The sequence below is a fragment of the Echinops telfairi genome, unplaced genomic scaffold (genome assembly GCF_000313985.2).
Source record: "Echinops telfairi isolate 266 unplaced genomic scaffold, ASM31398v2 ScPeMD7_9;HRSCAF=40, whole genome shotgun sequence".
Classification (NCBI taxonomy): Eukaryota; Metazoa; Chordata; class Mammalia; order Afrosoricida; family Tenrecidae; genus Echinops; species Echinops telfairi.
In genome coordinates this window covers 79744112-79770996 of record NW_022103906.1, presented here as the reverse complement: position 1 = coordinate 79770996, position 26885 = coordinate 79744112, and the positions used below count along the sequence as shown (strand labels likewise).

Below are 26885 nucleotides of genomic sequence, written 5' to 3'. Positions count from 1 at the left end.
AGGGAGGGTGTTTTACACAAGTCTCTGTAAGGAGCTCAGTACAGTGACAGACATGGATTCTACACTGGAAACAAAGATTATATATATATATATATATATATATATATATATATGTATATGTATATATGTTTGCATATGTACATGCTGCCTGTATTTAGGCCTCTATAAAATGTCCTTTGCCTCCTGGTTCTTTCCTCTATTTCTTTTTACTTTCCTTTTGTCCCACCATCATATTCAGCCTTCATTCAGGTTTAGTATTCCCTCGCTGCTCCATTGCCCTTGATTGAACCCCACTAGGCATCCTTGATGAAGGACTTTTATGATCATCTCACATTTTGTTTAAGTTTCTTTAAATGCTGTCTTTTTTTCACGGTCTTATTTTTTATTACTTATTGATACATTGTCCAGCAAGTACATTTCAAGAAACTGAAGACTTACTAGTAAATACCACTGTTATCATTTGCATTCTGCATCTTCCCTCAGGATGCCATGTGGCTTGTGATATGTGGCTATCTGGTCGAGTGAGGCTCCAGGGTGTCAGTATGCCCGTTAAGCCTAATTCCTCCCTCATGGTTCCGATTACAATATAAATGGAGATCCTGGTGTTTTTTTCTGCATGGCAATGGATCTTATGTGCCCCGTGGGACACATGAGTCTCCGTCTCACTGTGTAGGAGACCACTGTGATTTGGCTCCTGTCCGCCTCTCTTGACTTATTTCCTGGCATAGGCCTGCCTTGAATCTAGTACTCCAGCAACTCCACACTGCTTATTTGTTTCCTTCCTTTGTCACGTGCCCCCTTCAGCTTATACTGCCCACCACTTGTCTTCTCTGCTCTTCTTTCTAACTCAGGCTGTGAAGGGAGGAGGGATCTGTGCAGAGTCTTTCTTTGCCTCTCACAACCATAACTCATGCTAGATAGCCTTCTATATGCTCATGGAATATTTTGTTTGTGTTATAATGAAGTATCTCTGAAATTTCACCTCACACGTATCATATTATGTTTATCTCTCTTTCTCTCTGTTTACACTACAAGTTCCTTGAGTCATTTTCTTTTGTTTCTCCAAAATCATTTTATTGGGAGCTAATACGAATACCCTATCATTCCATAGTTAGATCATATCAAGCGGTATTGTGCAATTGCTACCACATTCAGTTTTAGAACACTTTCTTCCTTCTTGGACTCCTTGATATGTGCTCCTTTTTATGCCCTTGATATGAGAACCTTTATTCTGCTTGTTAGCTCAGTAGGCTCATCAATCCAGGGTTTCATACACCGAAAAACAGCAAAACCATATAACAAAATTCCAGAGGTTTTCCCACAATGACAAAATACATCAGAGATAAATCCAAATATGAAAACAAAAATATTGAAAACCACATCAAACCCAACATGTATAAGAGGTGGGATCAAGTGACAGATTTTAATTGTTCATGTTAGGTTTATCATTTTGATCTCCAGTGGTCATCTCTCCAATACTCTGTTTAGTAACCAGTTTATATCCATCTCTCCATTATGGATAGAGCGAAATCACTGGAGGCTTATTCCCTGTGTAGATCTCACAAATGTGTCTGGGCTTCCACTGTCATCCATAGCCTTCTGCAAACCAGAATCTCTCATTTTAGGCTCTGATACCATTCCCTCCTTCAGCTTTTGATTCTGTAATTTACAATCCTTGGGTCACGGGTGTTGATGTGCTTCCTCAATGTGGACTTGGTTGACCTCTCACTCAGATGGCTGCTTGTTTGGAAACAAGTCTTTAAGACCCAAGATGCTGTTCTGTCTGATCGCCGGACACCAACTCATTCCTTCACCACACTTTTGCTATAGCACCCATGTCTTCTGTGTTTCATTTATTTATGTAGATAAATCATTTCATTGGGGGGGCTCTTACAGCTCTTTTAACAATCCATACATCAATTTTATCAAGCACATGTGTACATTTGTTACCATCATAATTTCCAAAACCTTTTTTTTTCTTTATGCTTGAGCCCTTGGTAACAGCTCCTCTTTTCCCCCTTTTTGCCACAGTGAACATTAGAGTGCACGTGACTGGTTGCAGTCTATTTCTTACTTCTGGGTATATGCTCGATAGGGTATTGCTGGGTTGTTGGGTAGCTTAATCTCCATTTGCTGTATATATCGCCAGATCGCTCTGCACGGTGGCTGTACGAGACCACCAGTAATGGATGAGCATTCCTATCTCACCACATCCCCTCAACATTTGCTGCTCTCTGATTTTTTGAACTTGGCTAGCCTCAGGGGTGGCAGGTGGTATATCATAGTTGTTTTAAGTTGCATTTTTCTGATAGCTAATGATTGTGAACATTTTCTCATATGTTTATTGGGCATTTGGGTGTCCTCCCTGGTGAAACTTCTGGCCTCCTCAGAGGGCTCTCTGCTTTCTTCTTATTGCAGGCTAGTAGGGTATTGTATATTTTAGTAATAAACCCTTCGTCTCGTGTCATTGCTGAAGGTCTTCTCCCAGTCTGTGGGCTCTCATTAATTTCTTGGCAAAGTCTTTCTATGCACACTGGTGTTTTATCCTTAGTATATCCCACTTGTCAATTTCAGCTTTGTTAGCCTACATATTCCCTGTGCCAAGGTTCTCATGTTTGTCCAATCCCTTCATTGATGGCCCTAACAGTCTAGGGTTGTACTTCAAGATCTATGATCTACCTTGAGTTTGTTCTTGTGCATGGGATGTGGTAAGGATCTTGCTTCCTTTTTCTGCATATACTGAATATCCTCATGTATAAGCCGAGTTTTTCAGCACATTTTTAGTGCAATTTTTTTCCCTTTTTTTTTTTTAATGCAGTTTTTGTGGTAAAATTAGGTACCTCAACTGATTTTCGGGTCAGCTTATACTTGAGTATATACGGGATATCCACTTTTTCCAGCACCACTTGTTGAAGAGGGTATCCGCTTGCCATTTGAAGTTTTTTGGGCGCCTATCAAAGATCAGTTGACTATATGCTGCTGGTTTTATTTCTGTGTTTTCTGTTCTTTTCCATTGGTCTGAATATCTGTCATTATACCAGTACCACGCTGTCTTGACCACTGTGACTCTGTACTAGGTTTTAAAGTCAGGTAAAGCAAGAAGTTCCTTGAGTCTTAACCTACATAATTGAGGAACATTTTTAGTGGACGGGACAATCATTTACTTCACACTTGCTACCATAAAATTTATTCCTAAGGAAAAAGGAGGTTCATATTATTCATTCATGCTTACTTGAAACATCCATGTATATAATATCTAAAAACCTCAACCACCCTACATGACTCAACTTTTTTTTTTTGGCCCACTGTAGTCTGGGTGAAAGTTTACAGTTTACACAGAGCAAATTCTTTTCCCATTCAGCAATTTATATGCATTCAGGTTTCGTGATAATAGATGTAATCGCCTGAGTATAACAGTATTCTGCCAATTCGCTCCCTGGGTTCCCCCACCCATTCCTGCCTTCTGAGGGTTTTTTTTGTTTGTTTTTTTTTTTTTAATGATGCTCTTTGGGCACTAAGCTCTTTTTAAATAGAGAAGTGTATGTGCTGTCACTATTTTTCTTTTGATCTTCTAACCTCCCCACTCTTAATCTTTGTTTTTGGCCTTTGCAGGCTTTGGATGGATTTTTCTTTGTTGTGAACTGTGAAGGGAGAATTGTGTTTGTGTCAGAGAATGTGACCAGCTACTTGGGTTACAATCAGGAAGAGTTAATGAATACTAGCGTCTACAGCATACTGCACGTGGGAGATCATGCAGAATTTGTGAAGAATCTGCTACCAAAATCACTAGGTAAAAAGAAGTTTGTTTTTTAAATGAATACTACCACTGTATAGCTTCTCCTTATATATTAAGTAAATCATATTCAGTATTAATTACTACCACACTTAATAGATAGTACTGCATGGTTTATTGTAATATATAACTGCATAATGTATATAAGATTTTTTTTTCTATGTAGTTTCTGCTCATTCCAAGGAATGTCTTAATTAAACCCACCAGGTTGTCATTTGAGGTCCTCTGCTGATTGTTTCCTGTGAAACAGACAAGCTGGGCAAGGATGGAGAAACCAATTTTGGCATCTCAATTTGAACCCTTTTCCTGATAGGATGACCTCCTGGCCCCTTTAACCCAGCCTGAAAGTATAACAATACTGAATTTGTTGACGTGGAAGGGAATAGAACAGTGTCTGCACCGTGTATAAGTCCGAGGGCTTGTGTTTGCATGAGTGCTTTCTAGGTATGAATTGAGTTACCATTTGGAGTAATTTGAACATTTATGGTAAAACACTTCAGGATGGTATATACTTTGTAAAAGTGTGGAAGAGAACAGGAGCCAGAAAACAAGGAGTAACCCAAAGGGGAAAGGTCACCAGATACTTGTAACTTCAGTTGATAACATGTTGCCAGAGTTCCAAGTCCTGCTTTTTATTTATTTTTTTTTTTCCTACAAAGTTGATGTGAGAGAAACTATTCTGCTTGGTCTGTCTGCTGTTAAGGAGTGGCATGTATTTTTTCAAATGAGCAAAGGAGCTATTTTGAGGTAAATGTGTTCAAAAGTAGAGCCGCTTCAGCTCCACGGCCTGCACTAATGGGAAGCTTTCAAGTCACCATGGAAGAGGAAGCGTCTCCTGTGGGCCATGAGTACCTACTACTGTTCATGATCGGACTGGTTTGGGGAGCACTCTACTTTTTTCATTGCATCCTGGGAATTCCAGCTCAGAATCCTCTTAAAATATACAAGGGGGTACCCCCCCCCAATTTCCCCCCCCGAAATCTTTGTAATTATTATTATTCTTTTTAACAAAACAACCTTATCACCTTCAAAAGTACTCTCCATTACATTTAATGCATTTGTCAAATCTGCAATACCATTCTTGGAAACATTTTTCAAATTCATCTGTTTGGATGGCTGACAGCACCTCCTTTGTTTTTTTTCTTCACCTCTTCTCCATCCTCAAATCACTGTCCTTTCATGTGCCTCTTTGTTCACGGAAACAAAAAAAAGTCACACAGAGTGAGGTCGGGTGAGTAAGATGCCTGAGGCAAGAGAGGCATGCTGGTATTTGGCAAAAACTGGCTCACTGAGATTGCTGGTTGTGGTGGCAAAACCAGCCCCTCGTGTGCCACAGAACAGGCGTATATTGCTGCACAATGTCATGCAATCTTTTTCAGAACCTCTAAATAGAAAGCTTGAGAAACAGTCTGACCTGGTGGAATGAACTCAAAATGCACTACGAGTTGACATTTTCATCCATTCAGGAAGTTCACAGATGTCCAGAATGAGGTTTCAATCGACAATTCAAGTTTTCTGAGATGAGAAAACCACTCATACACTTTGAGTTGTCCCATAGCGCTGTCCTTGTAAGCTGTGTTCAACTTCACAACAGTTTCTACAGCATTTTTTCCCCGAGCAGGAAACAAAATTTCATAGCTGCACGCTGTTCTTTTACCATCGACCACCACAAAAGAACTAGGTTTTAGCTAACTCATTTTTATGAGAAAATTCACTGTGGCCCGGGAACCTCCCCAGGCAACCCCACTGGGTGCACTAGAGCGGGATGTTCAGTGCTCACCTAGCAGCAAAAGTACTTACTCTAAAATCTCTGCCCAGTGCAATCCCAAGGCTTTTGGGGTACCCCCTCGTATACTTTATCACCTTTTTCTTACATAAATTGGGATTTGTGACATATGGTGAGGGCTTCAAAAGTTGGTAGAAAATGGAATTAAAAGAGAATGGAGTTTTTCCACAGACTTTTTGGAGCCCCCTCTTAGGAGTCTAAGGTAATAAAATGGATTTGTTTGTAAGATCGCTAACTAGATTTTTTTCAAATTAGAAAAATGAAGTTTTAGGGGAAAATTATAACGTAATTAGAAAAAAAGTGTAATAACATTTTGTTAGCAATATAATCTCTCAAGTTGACTACTTATTTTGGACTATATACGTACAGTCCAGTATATTTTACCACACACACTCCCCCACCCCCCAAGAAAAAGAAAAAAGAAAAGCTAACTCAATACTTAGTTAACCCATGGATTGACTCAGACAGACCTCAGCACCATAAACAAGTTAGCATGGTCCAGTTTATCAGTTTATCCACTCCAGAGTTACTCCCAAGATTGTGGGAGGAGTAATTTGGTTGGTTGGCAATGAATTGCCAACTTCATTTAGATTTGTTCCATTTTGCTTTTGGCTGCTAGTTTCTCTGTGTGGTAGCCTCAGACGTAAATGGAAATGAAGGAATATCAGCTGGTAGGAGCATTGCTTAGTCCTCTTCCTCTGTTTCGTGTCACAACCATGTAACCCACGGAAAGGCAGAGAAGTTAGCTTCCATGCCCCAAGAAGCTTCTGCTTGAAATGCTCTGTTTTCAAGTTTTATTCCATTTGCAACAGACACAAACCTGTGTTTTCCCAACACCCAATTCAATAATAAAAGGAAGAAAAAAAAGTAAAGAAGAAAGGGTTACATTACATATCTATAGAAAATTAATGTTTTAGAGTTAAGTAGATTCCATTGGGGTTTCCCAGAACAATTGGAACATTTGCTCACTGCCAAAGAAATCAGTTAATCCTGGTATACTCAGTTGCTTCATGTGCATATGAAAGCTGGACAATGAATAAGAAGACTGCAGAAAAACTATGTGCTGAATTACGGTGTTGGTAAAATATAGGGAAAGCACCTTGGCCTGCCAGTAAAGCACACTGTGTCTTGGAGGCAGGACAACCAGTATGCTCCTTAGAAGGAATGATGGCTGTCTCACAGACTTTGGACTTGTTCTTAGAAGAGACCTGGAAAAGGACAGGCATGCATGGTCGAGGGGAAGGGCGGCAACAAAGAGGAAGAACCTTGATGAAACGGATTGATGGCTCAAACATAACTATTGTGAAGATGGGGTGAGATCAGGCAGTGTTTCTTTCTGTTGCATGTACGTTCAATCGAGTTGGAACCAACTAGACACTTAACAACCCCCTTAGGAAACTTTCCTTCATCAAGCCAAGTACCGTGGGCAGGCCTGGGTTAATGGAGTCTCACTGATTGTCTTAAAGGCTTCTCTAGACCAGCAGCAGCCCTTTATTCCCTTCTATGAAGTTTTCAAGGCTAAAGTACTAATTTAATTACTCTTAGTCAATGGTTTCCTCATATCTCCTTTGGGATAGGTATGAGTTTACTAGCCATTATAGATTTCATTGGAAAATAGGAAACTTCCTTAGTTTTCAATTTGATTCCAGTTCCATTCCAGATTTTTTTATTTGCTATATTTTCTCATTACACTTTCTCCTACTTTAAAAAAAAATTTATTTAATTGTTTTATTAGGGGCTCATACAACTCTTATCACAATCCATACATACATCAATTGTGTAAAGCACATTTGTACATTCATTGCCCTCATCATTCTCAAACCATTTCCTCTCCACTTAACCACCCGGCATTAGGTCCTCATTTTTCCCCTCCCTCCCTGCTTCCCCCTCCCTCATGAGCCCTTGATAATTTATAAATTATTATTTTGTCATATCTTGCCCTGTCCCATGTCTCCCTTCACCCACTTTTCTGTTGTCCGTCCCCCAGGGAGGTTTCTCCTTACTTATTGGCTACTTTATCCAACATTTTGCATTTATAACCGTTGTAAAAAAATCTGACTATTTTACACATTCAGGACAAATGCTGAGGTGCAAGGGCACAGTACCACAGGCTGTCATGGTTAATGTTATGTGTCAAATGGGCTGGACCATGATTCTTAGTGGTTTAGCAGTTATATGATGATGTCATTTGGCACTTATAGAATGATATAATCTGGTAGTTCTGTAATGATGTGTAGTCATGCTTGGTTTGTAATCTAATGTGGTCATCTTCCATTTTTGCTTCACACCACTTGCTATATAACCACCTGGTATTTGAAACCTAACCACAGATGTGGGTGCATTTCTTTTTTCAATTAACTCTACATCAGATCAAGCTATCTATCCTACAGCAATGTGTTACACAGACCCTGTGTAATGAACTGTTGGAAAGTAAGGAGGTCTCGGCCACCATTTAGTGTAGGAGCTGAGGCAGGTCTGCAGGACGTTGACCAATGTAAGTTGCCCCTAGTGTGTCACTGTAGATAATACTTAAATTTCTTTCTTAGGCCTGCACTCCTATAACTATTTTGTTCTGTCTTTCTGCCAAGTTTAAGGACTACTGACGCATGACTTTAACTGAGCCCTTCATTTTCTACCTCATTTCCTTAAGGAAATGGAAACCTTATTTCCTCTTTACAAGAAAAAAAATACTATTATGTCCATAGCAATTGAAAATTATTGTTTTACTTAAAAATCACTAGTTTAACACTTGAATTATAACGTCATGGACTCTTAGATGTTTTGTTGTAGAATTTTAAAGTGTAAGTGTCTTTAGAGATGGAGTGACTAACTTTTCTTTTAAAGACCAGACAGTTGGAAGTCGGAGATAAAAACCTTCCAGGTAGCTCACAACAGAACATAAGACTCCTCCCTCCGATGTAGGTTCGTTTCCTTATGAGGTTCTTCCTCCACCAGTTCCAGAGCACTGATATGGAAAAAAGGAAGGAAGATCAGAGGAAACTATAAGGGAAGAAGCCAACTGGAATTGTAGCCATAAAACCCTGACTTCCATCAGGATCTGAACATGACAGTGTGTGACAGACAGGCCAGTCACACCCCACCACAGTGGTTCTTCACTTGAAATCATTTTCTAGACTGGAACTCAATTTTCTTAAACTAACTCCATCAGTAACAATTGTTTTAGCAATTTTTTTAATGTAATAATTTAGCAATTAGCTACAATATTGAAGGCATGGTCCTTTAGAAACTATAAAGTAGAGCAAGAAAAAAAATATGGTTATAAGAGACAAAGATGGTCACCTACCTTGTCTAGAAAAATGTTTGAGCCACAGTCTCCTTTAGAAACTGAGTCCTCTCCCCCACTACAACACACCCGTGCACCCAGTTTTGCACATGGTTACAGAGCTCCTGGAGCCCACTCTTCAGAATCCATGACTGTCAAGTGAAAAGCCCTGCTTTAACAGCGTGCCTTTGGGGTTTTCCACTGTCTTTTTATTACTCAAGTGCCCCAGTAAACCAAGGGGAAAGCTCATGGAGTCACTACTGCAAGATTCTGGGCATAGTTAGCTACTGCTTTTTCAATTCTTTGCCTCTCACTGTTGATACAGACTGTTAATGAATTTGGGTATTTTGTAAGAGATGCATTAAGCCAGCCCTGGTGGTACTGTGGTGAAAGCACTCATCTAGCAAGCAAAACTCAGCAGTTGAAACCCAGCAACTTCTCTGTGAGCAAAGTGTGGTGGTCAGTGTCTGTCAAGAGCACAGCCCTGGGAAGCCTGTGGGGCAGTCCTGCTCTGCCCTGTAGAGTTACCCTGAGTTGAAATCGACTTGTTGGCAGTGGATTTGGCGATGAGGAATGCTTCACCTCTGAAAACCCTATACACTTTCTTGGTGATCTTACCGTTTTCCAGGAGCCCTGGTGGCACTGCCAGGTAAGCCTTGGGCAGCTTGCCACAAGGTCAGCCGTTCAAACCCAGCAGCCACTCTGTTGGAGAAGGATGAGACTGTCTGCTCCTGTAAAGAGTTACATCCTCAGAAAAAGCTGAGTCACTATGAGTCAGAGTGGACTCGAGGGCAGGTCCTACAGTTTTCCATTTGGGAGATGTTCACATTTAAGAAAGAAGTTCGCTTTCCTCAGGATAATGTGACACTGATGAGCAGGTCTGGCTGTGTTTTCAGCTGAGTAGCTCCTTAAGTCGATGGCTTAAAGTATGCCTCTGATACATCATACTCTGTACTTTTCCACCTCATTCACGGGCACATACTCAATTTTCTTCCCACAGTAAATGGAGTTCCTTGGCCTCAGGAGGCAACCCGAAGGAACAGCCATACCTTTAACTGCAGGATGCTAATTCACCCTCCGGACGAGCCAGGCACCGAGAACCAAGAAGCTTGCCAGCGGTATGAAGTAATGCAGTGTTTCACTGTGTCTCAGCCAAAATCAATCCAAGAGGATGGAGAAGGTAAAGCACAGGGTCACTTTAAAGTGTTTTATTGCTTATTACATGGCTTAAGGAGCAAGGAAGTAATTGAATACAGGCTTTTCTTTTGATGGCATGTTTAACCACTATATATCACAGTGGATCTTCAAACTGCTATGCATCTTTCTTACTTTTTAAGCCAAAACCTTTTTCTAACATCTGGAATCATTTCTCTTACTATGCTCCCAAATTTTCAGTTTTGAAGTGGCATTCCCAGTGCAAGTGTCAGATTTTACCAACTCGATGCCTAGAGTGCCTGGGTATGAGAGATGCAGCGGAGTGCATCTTCCCGCGGTAGGGAAGGAGGAAGGTTCCTTTTTTGGAGCAGCCTCGATTTTTGGAATTTTCAAGTTCAGGGTATAGAGAAGTCTAATTGAGATTTAAGCTGGCATTTTTAAGGACATACAAAGTAATTTTGGGAAGAATGCTTATAAACAGATGAAAACAGATCATGGAAGCTCTAAAAGGAATATGGCATCAATGTGGGGTGGTTTAAAATGTAACAGTAAGCGAGTTTTCTGGGTAAACTTAGACTAAGCCACGTTTAGGAACACCCTTAAATTTGGAGCTGCAGAGCCAGGGTAGATGGGAGATGTATAAAAGGCCATGTATTAGTGCGCCTCTTCAGGGAATGGGAATCATAATCAACTGGGCCCTTGTATAAAACACACATGCCACATCAGTTTCATATGTGTTTAAGGCTCGTCTTTAGCTGTGTGATACTTTGTGCAGCAAGCTGTATGAAAGACAAAGTTTGACAATAGAACATTGGAAGGATAACAGCTAGCTCTCTACCTAGAGCTACCCTTTGTTGGTTGCTAGGATTTTTGTTTGTCTGGTAATACATTACTAGAGTGGTTTCAGTATTACATCAGGTCCAGTAACATAATATTTTCACAGAAACTACTATGGCAAGTGGTGGGTACAGCTGTTTCCACCCCTTTCCCTTTCTTGTTTTGGGCAGATTTCCAGTCCTGTTTGATTTGCATTGCGCGGCGGTTACCTCGGCCTCCAGCTCTCACGGGCGTGGAATCCTTCATGACCAAACAAGATACTACAGGTACTCACCGTCAAGTTCAGAACGCTCCACAAGTGCCAGCCCTGTGACTGTGTCCTCAGTGCTGTGTATCCCCCAAATTCCGTGTCCCCCTTTTCTGTGATATTTGGCTTCTGCTCACTGATCTTCTGAAAATGCTTTTCAACAGTGGTCTTGGTAATGTGTGTATTAGATACATAGTCACTATAATGGGAAGAATGCTGGGGAGAAGAATTTTTTATAATCATTCATGATCACAGAAGAAAATGTTCAAAGAAATTTGGCACTGTAGATATAGATATATTTACCTGTAAGTGGGTCTGAATATGGCAACTATATCGTATGCTGAAAGGTCTTTGAGTCCTTTTTCTTTCCATCTGTTTCTTACACTGACTCAGAACCCATTGGTTGAGTACCGTGAAGTGTCTGCTGCTGTGTCTGATTGTTCAGGGTATGCAATGTTGGGAAGAAAAAAAAAAGCACAGATATCATTTTCAAATGAGAAATGTTTTAAGATGGAAAAGGGATAAGATGGTGTGTGGGAAGCGAATAGGGAGGTCCTGTTTTAAAATCAACTGGTTGGAGAAACTCTCAAACCCTGAAGGAAGGGGTTGTGCCAGCCATGCAAAGTGGGTCTCTTGGAGGAGGGGCAATGAGGAAGGGCCCTGGTGCCAGAATGAGCACTCCTGGCTGAGGGTGCAGAGCATGGCATGGCCAGGCACATGGAGAGACAGTGTCGGTACCTTTCTTTACTCCCTTCTTAAGTCTACCATGGTTGTGTTCCTTTTCCTCTCCCACCAATGAGCAGCACTGAAAACGTCAATAAACCCTCACTGAAAACCAAATGTGGTTAAGCTCTCACCTGCTAACCGGTGGGGGGGTGGGGGGACCCACGGGACAAAACCTGGTAGTTCAAACCTACCCAGTGTCCCTGGGGGAAAAAAGATTGCCACTCTGCTTAGTTAAAATTAGCCCCTAGGAAGCCCTCTTGGGCCACTCTTGTGACACTGGATTGCTGTGAGTCAGAATTGACTCTGTTTCACCTAATAGCAGCAAGACAAAATCTCCCGCCACCGCGTCAGTTCAGACTCTATTGATGAGACACAGCAGAGAGCTGCTCCGGATGGCCGTAAAGCTTTAGAGACGCAAACCATTTTCCAAGGAACAACTGGTGGATTTGAGCCACCTACCTTCCAGTGAGCAGTCTGTTCCTTTCCCAGTGAAGACATAGTGCTTTGGCCAAGATCGTGTAGCTAAGTGTTGAGAACTGAAATCTTGAGAGCATCATAGAGACTATTGCATTACCTCCCACTGAAGCACTATAAAAGGCATCACTATACTGTACACATGTATTATACAGAAGAGACCAGAGAAATATAAAGTATGCGTAAAGTGTAAAACTCACATTTTACTCTTATCATAGAATTGACTGAGATTAAAAATAATAGGCTAGTTATAGTAAAGAAACATTTAATTTCTTAAATTTTAGTAGTACTTCTTAACTCTCCAAGAATGACCCATGTTCTTTTAAAATATAGACTATCCTTTACAAGGAAATGTTCAACAATGTTTTTTGCCTGGTTGGTTGTTTAAACTTATCTCTAGTAAGCAAGGGCATTCTAAATGAACCAAAATCCATGATTCTCTTTAAGTCACTGCGTGACCATTTGGTACCATTGCTCAAAGCGCTCGTTCTCTTGAACATGTGAAAACACACACACGCACACACCTTCCCTTGGTCTCTGCCTATCAACAATATTTTTACTATGAAACCTTATGTTGCATTAAGTCCCTGCTACACCAAACTCTTCTTGATTTTTTACTTAAGAGATGAATGAAAATTCTAAGAAAATCTAAACTTGTCTATAATTTCAGTCACAGTGTTCACAGACCTTCTCCAAACTGTTCTTTTTTTTTCTACTTTTAAAAAAATCATTAGGGGTTCATACAACTGTTATCACAATCCATGCATACATCAATTGTGTAAAGCACATTTGTACATTCATTGCCCTCATCATTCTCAAAACATTTGCTCTCCACTTAAGCCCCCTGCATCAAGTCCTCATCCCCCCCGCCGCCCCCCCTTCCCACTCCTTCACGATCCCTTGATAATTTACAAATTATTATTTTGTCATATCTTGCTCAGTCTGAAATCTCCTTTCACCCACATTTCTATTTTCCGTCCCCCAGGGAGGAGGTCACATGTAGATCCTTGTAATCGATTCCCCCTTTCCAACCCACTCTCCCTCTACACTCCCAGTATCACCACTCAGACCACTGGTCCTGAAGAGATCATCTGCCCTGGATTCCCTGTGTTTCCAGTTCCTATCTGTACCAGTGCACATCCTCTGGTCTAGCCAGACTTGCAAGGTAGAATTCGGACCATGATAGGGGTGGGGTGGGAGGAAGCATTTAGGAACTAGAGGAAAGTTGTATTTTTTATCCTTGATACATCGCACCCTAACTGGCTCATCTCCTCCCTGAGACCCCTCTGCAAGGGGATCTCCAGTGGCCCGCAAATAGGCTTTGGGTCTCCACTCCGCACTCCCCCCATCATTCACTATGGTAAGATTTTTTGTTCTGATGATGCCTTATACCTGATCCCATCAACACCTTGTGATCGCACAGGCTGGTATGCTTCTTCCATGTGGGCTTTGTTGCTTCTGAGCTAGAGAACTGCTTGTTTACCTTCAAGCCTTTGAGACCCCAGACGCTATACTTTTTGATAGCCGGGCCCCATCAGCTTTCTTCACCACATTTACTTAAGCACTCATTTGTCTTCAGCAATCATATCATGGAGGTGAGCAAACAGTGATATTTTTTGTTCTTTGATGTCTGATAACTGATCCCTGTGGCACCTCATGATCACACAGGTTGGTGTGTTCTTCCATGTGGGCTTTGTTGCTTCTAAGCTAGATGGCCGCTTGTTTACCTTCAAGCTTTTATGACCCCCAACGCTATATCTTTTGATAGCTGGGCACCATCAGCTTTCTTTACCACATTTTCTTATTCACCCAAACTGTTCTTAAATAGCAAAATCCCTTCTTTGAATTTCAGTTTCTTTTCTTTACCTTGTACTTTTAAGCCAGCACTGAGGCAACAAACTCCTCAGACTGGGGTGCATCAAATTTAAGAATCTAAGTTCAAGAGCCTAATACAGTCTTTATTTCTAAGCAAACCAAGTACCCATATATAAGGAAGAGAGGGAAGAAAGGGTTCATTAACATGTGGAGGCATAAACAAATATAGAAGATTTAAAGAGATTATGCAAGAAAAGCGAAGGTGGGGGAAAGACAAAACCTTTCATTTCCTGAGGAGGAATTATGAGTGGCACGGAAACGCTAAAAATACTCAAACTTCATTAAAGATTAGGGAAATGTAAGTTGAGACTGCTATGAGAGACCATTTTTTTTCACCTGCTAATTAGAAATTAAGAACCCTGACCAGACCAATTGATGGAGTGGGTTTTAAAAGAACAGTAAGTCTTATAAACCTCTATTGAATGCATAGAGATGGTTCACATGTCTGTGGGAATCAGTGCAATTCAATATTACAAATGGATTAAATACAAATTTAATCATTTAATTAATCAATCAATAAATACAAATTTAAAAACACAAAATTAAAATGGAAATAATGTTGAACAGTCACTTAACCTATAACTAGACAGTGTTTCTGGTTTAACTTTGAGAGACCCTCACACACATGGTCAGGAGATGAAGGGCATAGTGGCATTGATGACGGAGAAATGGAACAATCTAGACGTCCTCTGACAGGAAAATGTAAGGACTTGGGGCTGGGACAGGAGACGTGTACATGCATCAGAATGGTACTGCTACCTTTCAGGTTCTGAGGTTGGGTAGTAGGTTTGCAGCTTTTCATTTTACTAACGTAATTCTTAAATTATATAGTTCTTAGTTGTGTTATTTTGTGTCAATATGGGATTGTAAAGCAGATTGGATTGATCATAAAATGGATTTGTTAGCCCCTGAAGAGCTGAGGAAATATCAGATCACCGCTACATTTTATAAAAGCGTATGTTCAGTGTAAAGCCTAACAGAGCTTACTATATTTTTTTTCCTGATTTGCCCTTTGTTTCCTTCAGTCCTTCTTTACTCTTAAGTGGAGTACTCCCGAGCCCAAGAGAGCTCATGATCAGTTCACTTAGTTCCTAGCAGCTCATTTGAACCAGAGCAGTGTATGCAGTTTGTTTCTGCCTCTTCTTCCCCAATGAAGATCTAATCGGCAGCAGAGAGAGCAGGAGTACCAGATCAAGGCAGAGAACTTTGACTTTCATTCATCTCAGTAGTTTCCGATCTCTGTAAACTCACTCCATTGTGTCAATGCCAACTCATAGCAACCCTATAGGACAGGGTAGAATCACCCATATGGATTTCTGAGACTGTAATTCTTTACGGGAGTAGAAAGGCCTGTCTTTCTCCCTTGAAGCAGCTGGTAATTTCGAACATGTAACCACTACACTGCTTCAGATTTTCTATGGTATGACTTTAATATTTGAATTTTTACATACCAGTGCACAATATTCTCTAAAACCAAGGCAATTTTTCATTCCCATAACAGTATTGTAATCCATTATATGTAATAAACAATGCTTTTTAATGCTTTTTGTTGATTGCGGATTTGGGGAGGATAGGTAAAATATTACTTAGATGTAATTGTTTTGAAATAAGAAGGCTGCTGCTTGATACGCGAGACTACTGAAGATGAGGGTGCTACAACAAAGTGTTGAAGAAAGCAGATGGGGCCCGGCTATCAATTGGAATAGTCTCTGGATTCTAAAAGGCTTGTATTCAAACAAGCAGTCATCTAAGTGAGGTGTCAACTAAGTCCACATTGAAGAAGCACACCAGCTTGTGTGATCCAAAGCCAATGATAACAAAATCCAAATGTGATTAAGGGAAAAGTATCAGAGCTTAAATTGTGAACACCCAATGTGTAGAAGGCTATAGAGGACAGTAGGAGCCCCAAATCCATTTGAAGACTATGTACTCAAGCAGATCCCCTCTGGCCACAGGCAAGGGAATCAAACAGCTTTACTATCAAACAGGAATTATTATAAACTTGATTATGATGAATCAAACCATGGTGTAAATATGACCTCCCTTTTGACCCAGCCTGTATTTGCTTCAGGATCAAGTATTTCTAACTTGTTCCATGATAGAAATATCTTCTCTGACTTTTTAAATATTGATGGTGGTATTTTCTTTCTTATTCTTTATTTTTATCTGTATATTGTTACTTTATTTTGGTCATTTTGTTTTTGTTTTTATTGTTTCTGTTTGGTTTCCCAGTTTGTGAACCAGAAGGAGTGGATGCAATGATTTATCGGGGATGTGGGGTGGGTGTGGAGAGGGTAACTGGATTTGAGGACATGGAACATGGGAGGGGAGAGGGAGCATTAGAACCAATTGTGATGATGTGTCTACAACTCTTTTTAAAAGCAATTTAACTGTGGAAGTGTATGATACGTGAATACTATATCAAGAAAAGAAAAAATATGGGAGGCTGTCTCACGACGCTATCATAAATGTGAACCGTTGTTGTTTTATAGGTAAAATCATCTCTATTGATACCAGTTCCCTCAGAGCTGCTGGCCGAACTGGCTGGGAAGACTTGGTGAGGAAGTGCATTTATGCTTTCTTCCAGCCTCAGGGCAGAGAGCCATCATATGCCAGACAGTTGTTTCAAGAAGGTAAACTTTTTCTCTCAATGATTTAAATTGACCTTGTTTGGTATTAGTGACTTATTTATATAGAACTTATGGCTTGATAAGTATTTTCTCCAAATTACAGCTTTTATAATTATCAGTTGAGGGAAAGGAAGAAATGGGTAAGCAAAGTAATTCATGAGTGGATCCTGCAATTTGGGATGCACATTCTAAAGACCAGGATGTCATGTGGTGGTCACCCATCCATCCATCCATCCATCCATCCAGCAGGCATGTATCAAGTCCCTGATATACATAGAACACTGTGTTAGATGCCACGGCAGAGCACGTCACTGCCTTCAAGGCGCTTATTATCGCAGGATATTTGACCAACTCTCAAGATCACGGTGACATGGGCTCACCAAAGAAGAAAACAAATTAATTCTGATTTGGATAGTCAGGGCCAACTTCAGAGAGGGAGTGATACTTTTGTCTGGCTCTTGAGAGCCATTCCCCGCTGAATAAGCATGTCACAGGGCTTCTGGGTCGACTGAGTTCCCTGTCCTCTCTGCTTACTTCATGGCTGGGGCAGCACCACATCTCCTGACTCAGAGTGTAGTTTCAAGTCATATACATGCCCTATGATACTGGCAATTTGTAAAGAACTGCCGTGCCTTCCTAAGTACTGTGGGAATAGAATTTAAGACTAGTATTTTTTGTATATATACTTAAGGAGCTATAGTATTATAAGAAAGATAGGAAAAATTATTTGAGAATTAAGACTAGAAAGTTCTCTGACTCAGAAATAATGGAATTAGGTGGTATATTTTTAAGATAGTGTCATGTGAGTCCCTCTGTGTTAGTCTGGGTTGACTAGAGAAACAAATTCATAGACACTCATGCGTATAAGAAAATGCTTTATATACAAGAGCAATCGAATATTGAGAAAACATCCCAGATCAGTCCCAATCAAGTACATATGTACGAAACCAATCTATAAATTCCTCTTCAGACTCATGAAACACAGGCAGTGATGCTGAATGCAGGAAGATCACAGGCCAGAGTGGAAAGTCTTGTGGATCCAGTGGTGGTATAAGCATCTCAGCACTGGCGTGGGTCTCCATGTGGCTCCTCCAGCTCCAAGGTTCTAGTGTAGCTCCGTGTGTCTTATCATCAGGAATACCAAGCAGTGTGTGTGTGTCCCACCTCCCAGGGAAGAAGATAGGAGTTCCCAGAATCCTCAGGAGAAGGCCATGCCCACAGGGAGGCCTCATTGGTTATAGCCTGATTGACAGGCTAGACTCCACCTCTTTGCAAGTTGACAGGAGATTATGTAACTGACATCTTCAGTGGTGCCAATGGTTTGTGCTTGGCTGGTAACCAAAAGGTTGATGGTTCACAGCCACCCTGCAGCACTGCATGAGAAAAGGTCTGGTGCTGTGCTCCAACAGAGAGGATGCGCAACCCTCACTGCCATTGAGTCTATTCTAAGCACAGCGACCTGACATGAAACAGTTCTCTTCTGTAACACATGAGGGCACTGGGAGCCAGAAGCAAGTCAGTGACACAAAACAATAACAAAGATCATAAAGGAAATCTTTAGAGCAATGCACAACAGATGGCATGTAAGTGACATCAGAAAAAGTCATGTCATTGTGGTACCCTTTCTTCCCCAATATAACCTATTCTCTGACTTGATCATTTCAATGGCTGCCCCTCAAAAACAAGTTAAAATGTGCTTTATCTCATCACCATTACATTTAACAATTTTTCATAACATTAGATTTCCCAAGTTTAAAGATAATTTTTCATTAATTACATTTGAGATCACTTACTTCCCCACCCCCACCTCGGGCAGGCATCTTTATAAATCACACCATTAACCTGGTTCTGTCTGGAACAACTTCTTAACAGAACTGTGGCTGTCCGGGGAGCCTACCCTGAAAGATGCCATTTCAGTGGCCAGGATCAGACATCTGTATTTTTACAAGTCTAGGTGATCTCTAAGAGCAGATGGTTTAGCAACCACTAATGTCACCCACTGGCCACAAACATTGTGACTTCCTTGATTAGGAATGGTACTTGGCCTATGCTTACTTAGGTTTGGGACTCCATCTCCACTCCCTGCTGAAAGTGCTCAAGTAATGGTCCTCTGGTTGTGGCTTTTGCTTTATAAGTTGGGCCTTCACGCCTCTATTTAGAAGACTTTCCATTGTATTTACTTTTAACATTTCCACGAGTGCCGGAGCTGGTCTTGACTACAGCCTCCTTGTCCAAATGCCCAGGCTCCCCACAGATGTGACTAAGCCACAGTGTAAGGTATATACATTCTTTAACACGGTTCTCCCTAGAAAAGTTTTCTGTAAACTAAAGTATAAAGAAGTCATCAATATAATCCAATACTTCCTCCTCAGTCAATCCTAATGTAGTTGTATTTTACCTTTTTTTTTTTTTTTTAACTTAATAGAAGTGAACTTGTATTTTTCACAGAATTAAGTTGTCCAAAGCACTCACTGGTCTGCCGCTAGTGTTTTGGTTGGAGATTCTAGATACCTTGCCAAAAACTTTCATAGATTGAGTGCATTTTTTAAAACTTTTGTATTTTATTTTCAGCAGTATTTAACCTTACCCCAGGTATAATCATTAAGAAACACTTGTCTAAAATGTTGGCCTGCTGAATTAAAATCTCAGGGTACCTCTAGTTTTAACAAGCTCCAAAGGTAATGCTTGCTTATACTGGAACCTGAGAACCATTGGTCTAACTGCTCAAGAATGGATAGAGGCACAATCTACATTTGCAGCGTCTTGCCCTCACTTGACTTAGAGGCACTGGGGAAAGATTAAAACAAATTATGCCACTGCAGCTCTCATTTTATGCAAAACGTCCCAGTGATTAATATGTAGGGAAGAAGAAAATTAGCCTCCATTTGGGTTATTTGTTTGTTTGTTTTTTTCTCTGTGCATTAATTTATTCTGAAAGGAAAGTGTATATAGTTTGGGAAAATCCCTCAGGTTATTTAGTTCTGAACCATTACTTAAAAAGAAAGGTCCAGGTGACGGTGTTGCATAAGATTCATCTGCAGCGGTTGTTCAACTGGTGACTCCACACCACTGCTGAATCTGTCCATAGTCTAAGATAATTTCCTTATCAGGGAATTTTGGAAAGCATAAACCTAGGCTCCACTTGTTTTAATAGTTATTGCCAGAAATGGGATTTCCTGCTCAGTGAAGTGTGGGAAATGTTTCAGTCCCTCCCTTGTGGGTATTGAGAGCACAGATTAGTATGTAAGTCCCTCTGCTGTCCAAGAGGGTGGTCTCTAGCCACAGGTGGCTGTTGAATAATTGAAATTCTGCTAATGTGACTGAGGAACTGAGATTTACGTGATATTTTATTTTAAATTGAAAGCGCCACATGGACAGGGTTAGTGTTGATGGTTGCTCCGTGGTGAATTTAATTAGTTGAATTTGTACACTTAGAAATTGTTTAAATGGCGAATGTTTTATATCTTTTGGGACCACAATAAAATTCCTTTTAAAATAGCGAGTATGGTTGGTGGCTTCCGTGTTGGGCAGTGCACCTCTAGGTTGAAGAGCCAGTGAGGGCTTTCCAGCAGGATAAGGACAATCCCTGGGGATGCTCTCTGGGAAACATTGTTGCACTGCTAATGGAAAGATTGGCGGTTCCAACCCACCAGGCATCTTTATGAGGCTGTCCTCTCCCATAAAGATATGCAGCCTCAGAAACCTTATGGCGGGTTACTATGAGTTGGAATCAAGTTGATGGCAGTGGGTTTGGGAAGAGCAATAATTAGTAGTAAGGATAGCGATAAAATGATATCAACAAAGTAGCATAAAATATATTGTGTTTCTTATCTAGCTCTTTATATATCTATATAGCTTTATTATCCCAGGTTTACAATTTATTTTACTTTCTCATGCTAATTGTATTTTCCAAAATATACTGTTAAAAGACATTAATAGTTGGGATTGTATTCAAGTTTTGCTACAACAAACATATCCTACAAAATTTACTAGTTTCCATCAAAATAGTTGTTTTCATTTACTATTTAATTAAATACTACATTTCTCCACATGTAGTATTTAGTTCGTGTACCAGGGATTAAGCGTAAGTTGCTGGCGGGGTAAGGAATGTGGTTAGGTGGGTGTAAGTCTTCATCCCTTCAATTAAGTTTATGTCCTGGTTTTGGTACTTAGGCAGATTTATGTATACTATTGATTCATATTAGATTATGCCCTCATCAAATTCACTATATACCTAAGACAATAAAACAAATCGATCATGTCTTCGCTCTATATCCAGTAATATGGAACTTCAAAATTATTATTGATCACTTTATATGTCACGTCTTTTAAAATGTAATTGATGGCTTTTGGTAAGACATCTGAAAAAATAGAGCTAACATTTACTGTAGGTTAAATTAGAATTGTCATTTTTGTGTTTTAGTGAATATGATTTTAACCTTCTTATAGCTGGATCTACCTATTATATCTTCCTTAAAATAGAATTTTGTGGTATTACTAAATCATCAATAACACTTTATTACTTAATAGTCTGATAAAGTCTTTCCTTATTTAATAATCAGCCACCCTAAATGGTTATAATTTTGTCTGCTGTTAATAGTTTTAAGACCAAAGTAAATTATGTTGTTTATACAATGAATTGAGTGCTATAGTCCAGTTGTTGTTCTTTATATCAGTAATCATTGGCTTTATCATAATTTATTTATTACCTCAAAACCTTCAAACTTTAAAAAGATATTTGATATATATATTTATTTTAAGTTTGTAAAACGGGACCTTAGTGATTCATACTCCTAAGTGAAGTGCTAAATTTGGATTTTAACTGAAGCATTCTTTAATCAAAACTTATTGCAGTTTTGGTAATTATATCTTTGTAAAATTGTTACTGAAATAGTGAGCCAGCAAAATCAAAACAACAGTTTTTAACAAAAGCATGGTAGAGATCATTGGGAAAGCAAGAAGGGTAAGCGAGCCCTTCCTGGTATTCTTAGTGGATAGTTAATAAATTTGAAGAGCAGTCTCATGACTGAAAGAGAATCACAGAAAAGTTGTTGTTTTCCCTGTGCGGGGTTTCTTCATAATCATCACTTACGTGAGGAGGCACCTATATATGTAGCAATAAATTTAAACTTTTCATCAGTGGTATATATTTCCACTGGAATCACATTTTCTCCCCTCAAATACCTGCTTTATCTGAACTATTGCTTATTTGAGTCTGAGGACTGGGAAGGCATGTAGAATGAGGTTCCAGTTAGAATACAGCCTGGTAAGTTGCCTTTGCCCCAGTAAAAAGTGTCCGGATTTTAACTAGGTTTCTTTTTCGTTTGAAACAGTGATGACTCGTGGCACTGCCTCCAGCCCATCCTATAGATTCATATTGAATGATGGGACAATGCTTAGCGCCCACACCAAGTGTAAACTTTGCTACCCTCAAAGTCCAGACATGCAACCTTTCATCATGGGAATTCATATCATCGACAGGTACTACTTATTTGGAGAGCTTCCTATGAAATAAGTCAATTCACATATCTCTTCTTAGAGAACTTTTTTTGGGTACTCTTGATGGCTAGAAAGCAGAAATTCTAAATGAGGCGTACAACTGGAACGATACAAGCAATATATCCATATTGAGTTTTATAGTTCTGTTACCTTTCCATAGATTTGTAGTTCACAAAAGGAGATAGGGAAGTTGAGGCTGAATCTGGTGGGGTAGAGGGGTGGGGTCAATCTAAATTGGTGGCTGAAAATTGGTAACTTTCCATCTGTTAGTTTATGGTCTTTTCAGCGTTCAGAGTGTGAACATTGTTATGATTTTGATTTTGAACACCGATTTATTTTCATTAGGGCAAATTTGATGGCTCTTGATTTCAAGCCGACAGTTTCTCACAATTCATTAAACTGACAACTTGAGATTTTTTAAATGTCATGGTCATTATTTTCTAGTTATATTTAAGTGTGTTTTATAGTAGTATACATGGCAAGTCCATGGAACTATTCTTTTAAGTTTTCAAGATCTTTTCTTTGAAACTATATAAAATTTAGCATTAAAGAAAAACTAAGACATTTCCTCACTTCATCTTTTTCCCATCTGACGTTATGCTTACTGCACCATGAAAATCCAGTCACAAATCTGTTGTCCTGGACTTGAATACAGAATTCAGTGACAAATTGAATTCAGTATTCTCGTTTTGTTTTGTTTTGTGTTTTTCTTTCTGTTGTTAGTTTGATGTATGCCTGAGAGTGAAATTAGCAGTTATTTTTTACCCCACCCCCACCTCCACCCCAACATATTGTGACTTCTCTTTCAGAACATCTGCTATGTCTGCATATCACCTGTTTGAATTTTTGCATCAATGACTGTATTTTCCTTACCCAGTCTTCCTCTTTGGAGTTGAAATACTTAAAAGCTGTAACAAGGGAGTGGTGGTGGGGGCGGGGTGGGGTGGGGGAGATGCATTGTAAACAAAAGTATGGGAAGCTTCTCTTTAGACCACAGTTTGTATTAACTGTAGGAGCAGTTAAAGCTAGTTAATGGCCCCCGGGCAGTGAGTGGGTGTGAGCTGGACTGGAAACCACCAGGTCCGCAGCTTGCTCCCACCAACCACGGTTACTTTACAGTCTGGGAAAGCCGACAGGAGCCGCTCCACCCTGCCCAACTCTGAGTCTGCATCAATACCGTGGCAGTGGGTTTAGGGTATTTTGCTTTTCAAAAAGAAGAATATAATGGCTATTGGATTTTTTCCTCAAGGCTAACAAAGCTTTCTTTCCCAGGTATTACTAAAACTATAATCAAATTGGAGTGGCCATGAACACTATTTCTTAACGGGTACTGCTACTTTGTAGTAGTACTAACCAGTTCGCTATCTTTTCTTCATTTAAACCGTGCAGATGTTGCTTAGATAGTTGGCAGTGTTAATGAGTTAATGATCTTGTTTTATGGAATGCATCATTTAAAACAATGTTAAAGGAAACAGATGAAGGTGTTTGACTGATGTCTTTCCCCTCTCTAGGGAGCACAGCGGGCTTTCTCCTCAAGATGACACTAATGCTGGAATGTCAATTCCCCGAGTGAACCCCTCGGTCAATCCTAGCATCTCTCCAGCCCATGGTGGGGCCCGCCCATCTACATTGCCTCCATCCAACAGCAGCATGGTTTCCGCCAGAGTAAACCGCCAGCAGAGCTCAGACCTTCATAGCAGTGGTCAGAGTAATTCGAGCAACAGCCAAGGGAGCTTTGGATGCTCACCTGGAAACCAGATTGTAGCCAGTGTTGCCTTAAACCAGGGACAGGCCGGTTCTCAGAGCAGTAATCCCTCCTTAAACCTCAACAGTTCTTCAATGGAAGGTACAGGAATAAGCCTAGCACAGTTCATGTCTTCAAGAAGACAGGTTAGCTCTGGATTGGCAACACGGCCCAGGATGCCAAACAACTCGTTTTCCCCTAATATCCCGACACTGAGCTCGCCCGTTGGCATGACAAACAGTGCCTGTAATAACAGTAGCCGGTCTTACTCAAACATCCCAGTAACATCGTTACAGAGCCTGAATGAAGGACCCAACCACTCTGTCGGCTTCTCCACCAGCTCACCAGTGCTCAGGCAGATGAGCTCACAGAATTCACCCAGCAGGTTAAATATGCAACCAGCAAAAGTGGAGTCCAAAGACAGCAAAGAGATCACATCCATTTTAAATGACATGATTCAGTCTGGCAACAGCTCCAGTGAGGTCAAGCCTCTGGACTCAGGGCTTCTGCATAACAGCGACAGGCTCGCGGAGGGGGACAGTAAATACTCGCAGACCAGCCACAAGCTAGTGCAGCTGTTGACAACCACGGCAGAGCAGCAGCTACGACACGCTGACATGGACCCTACTTGTAAAGATGTACTGTCCTGCGCGGGCACCTCCAGCTCTGCCTCTGGGAACTCCACAGGTGGCACTTGCCCCTCCTCCCATAGCTCGCTGACAGAACGGCACAAAATTCTGCACCGGCTCCTACAGGAGGGGAGCCCCTCAGATATCACCACATTGTCAGTGGAGCCAGATAAAAAGGAGGGTGCATCGACGGTGGTGTCAGTGCCTGCACAGGTCCAGGGCAACTCCAGCATAAAACTAGAACTGGATGCATCCAAGAAGAAAGAGTCCAAAGACCATCAGCTCCTCCGCTACCTGTTAGATAAAGATGAGAAAGACTTAAGATCAACTCCTAACCTTAGCCTGGATGATGTGAAGGTGAAAGTGGAAAAGAAAGAACAGATGGATCCCTGTACCACAAACCCCACCCCGTTGACCAAACCTGCCCCTGAGGAAGTTAAACTGGAGTCGCAGAGCCAGGTGGGTAATCACTTGCTGCATAGCGTGAACATTCCAAGTTTTTGTTTTTGTTTCTTCCTATTTCATTTATTTGACTCCACCCATAGACCCAATTTGGGTTCCGGCTGTATTTTGCCCTACCTATTGGGCATACACTAAAAGCTTTGTATTAGTGGTTTAAAAAACAAAACCAAAAAAACCTAACACACCTAACAGTTCTCTTTTGAACTTTGAGGGGTGGGGCTACAATATGAATACAGCAGTCTGAAAAAGTAGGTTTTCTGTTTCTGGAAAATCAATTCACATCTTTGGATATATTTTTTAAAATACCACTCCTCAACCCCCTTTACTTACTTTCAGCCTATTAAGTTCCAGAACTCTTAGGGTCGACACCCACCCATCCCCACCCCAGGAATCTGTATTTTAAAGAAGAGCCCCCAGAAAACTCTGATGTGTAGCTAAGTTGGGGACCTCAAATGTAAAAGAAGTGGGGAGGCCTGTGAGGAAGACAATGCTACCCAGTTGGACTTCGGTTTTATTTCCTTGGAAGCGTTCTCCAAGGCTTTTGGCCTTCTCCTCTGATTCTCACTGCCCTTAACCCTCATCAGCGATTGGCGGCCTGGATGTTTGGGGTAACAGGAAACAAGCAAATACAAAGCAATCATGATACAGAAATCAGTATGGATTAGGAACCTCTATCCTAGGCTAACATGGCAGTATGCTGACAGTTAACACGCACCTCCATCTATTGAATAATTGCTGTGGGTTTTGAAGAAATCTTAAGAAAAATGATATCCTTCCCTTCCAGGAGTTTACCATTTATTTAGAGACTAAAAAGGTACTTTTGTCAACCAGTCCATCTTCCCACTGTGAAACACGGTTCACTTTTCTCCCCCCATAGGTCCTTCAGTTTCCTGAACCAGCTGGATCTTTTTGTCCTCACCTCACCAAACTCACTCTCGTTCCTCAGGCGGCCTGCATTCTAGGCACATGGAAGAGCTTGTGGTTCCTGGGATACGCCATGTCTCTTCTAAGCATCTTCTGCCTTCCTCTCCCTTCTCTGCCATATTAACTTTTGCTCATCCTTCTCAAACCAATTCACGCCTCATCTCTAACACCTTTGCCAGTCCCTCTAGTCCCTCTTCCTCTCCTCCCATCATGCTTTGTGTCGTCTCTAGTCACTGTTTGTAGTAATGCTGTTTTCTTTACCCGCTCTGCTCCTAAAGGGGAAGGGTGAGCCCTGTGTTTCTTGGTATGGCAACAAATATTGTCTATTTTTAAAGCTGAAAAACATCTTTAAAATAACTGTTAAAACTCTGGCTTCAAAAGTAATCCACTGCCCCCCCAAAACTCACAGGCTGTGAAGCTGGTTCCAACTCATAGCGATTCTGGGTAGAAGATGCTTAGTCAACAACAGAGAGACTAACTCTCTCTGGGAGCAGGCGGCCCCATCCCTCCTCCACAGAAAGGTGGTGGGTTTGAACTGCCGAGCTTTGTAGTTAGTAGCCAGCGCATGCCCCCCCAGCACCTCCATAGTTTGAATGCAGCGCCATCGTGAACATTCTGCTATGTCTATTTGGGTTCACATGGGCACCTATTTCTGTGGAGTCCATTCCTGAGAGTAGAATCACAGGCTTAAAATAGGAATATGTTCATCCTTAGTAACAGTACCAAACAATTTTCTGTAGCACAAGAATTCCTTGTAGTTGTTCCAGGTCTGCCAATACTTGATATTGTCAGTCCTTCAACTTTGGGCCATTGTGGGGTAT

The 26885-nt window shown here is 40.8% G+C and overlaps 1 protein-coding gene across 5 annotated transcripts in view; it reads left to right on the top strand.

Annotated features, from left to right (window-relative positions):
* Positions 1-26885, top strand: part of NCOA1 (nuclear receptor coactivator 1) — a 177098-nt gene that overhangs the window by 98588 nt on the left and 51625 nt on the right. For all 5 annotated transcript variants that reach the window (XM_045286625.1, XM_004696065.2, XM_045286624.1 and 2 more), the window contains 6 exons: positions 3613-3790; positions 9863-10042; positions 11025-11120; positions 16669-16809; positions 22140-22287; positions 23817-25137. In XM_045286625.1, coding sequence (XP_045142560.1) covers positions 3613-3790; positions 9863-10042; positions 11025-11120; positions 16669-16809; positions 22140-22287; positions 23817-25137 — 2064 coding nt within the window. The remainder of the gene's footprint in view (positions 1-3612; positions 3791-9862; positions 10043-11024; positions 11121-16668; positions 16810-22139; positions 22288-23816; positions 25138-26885) is intronic.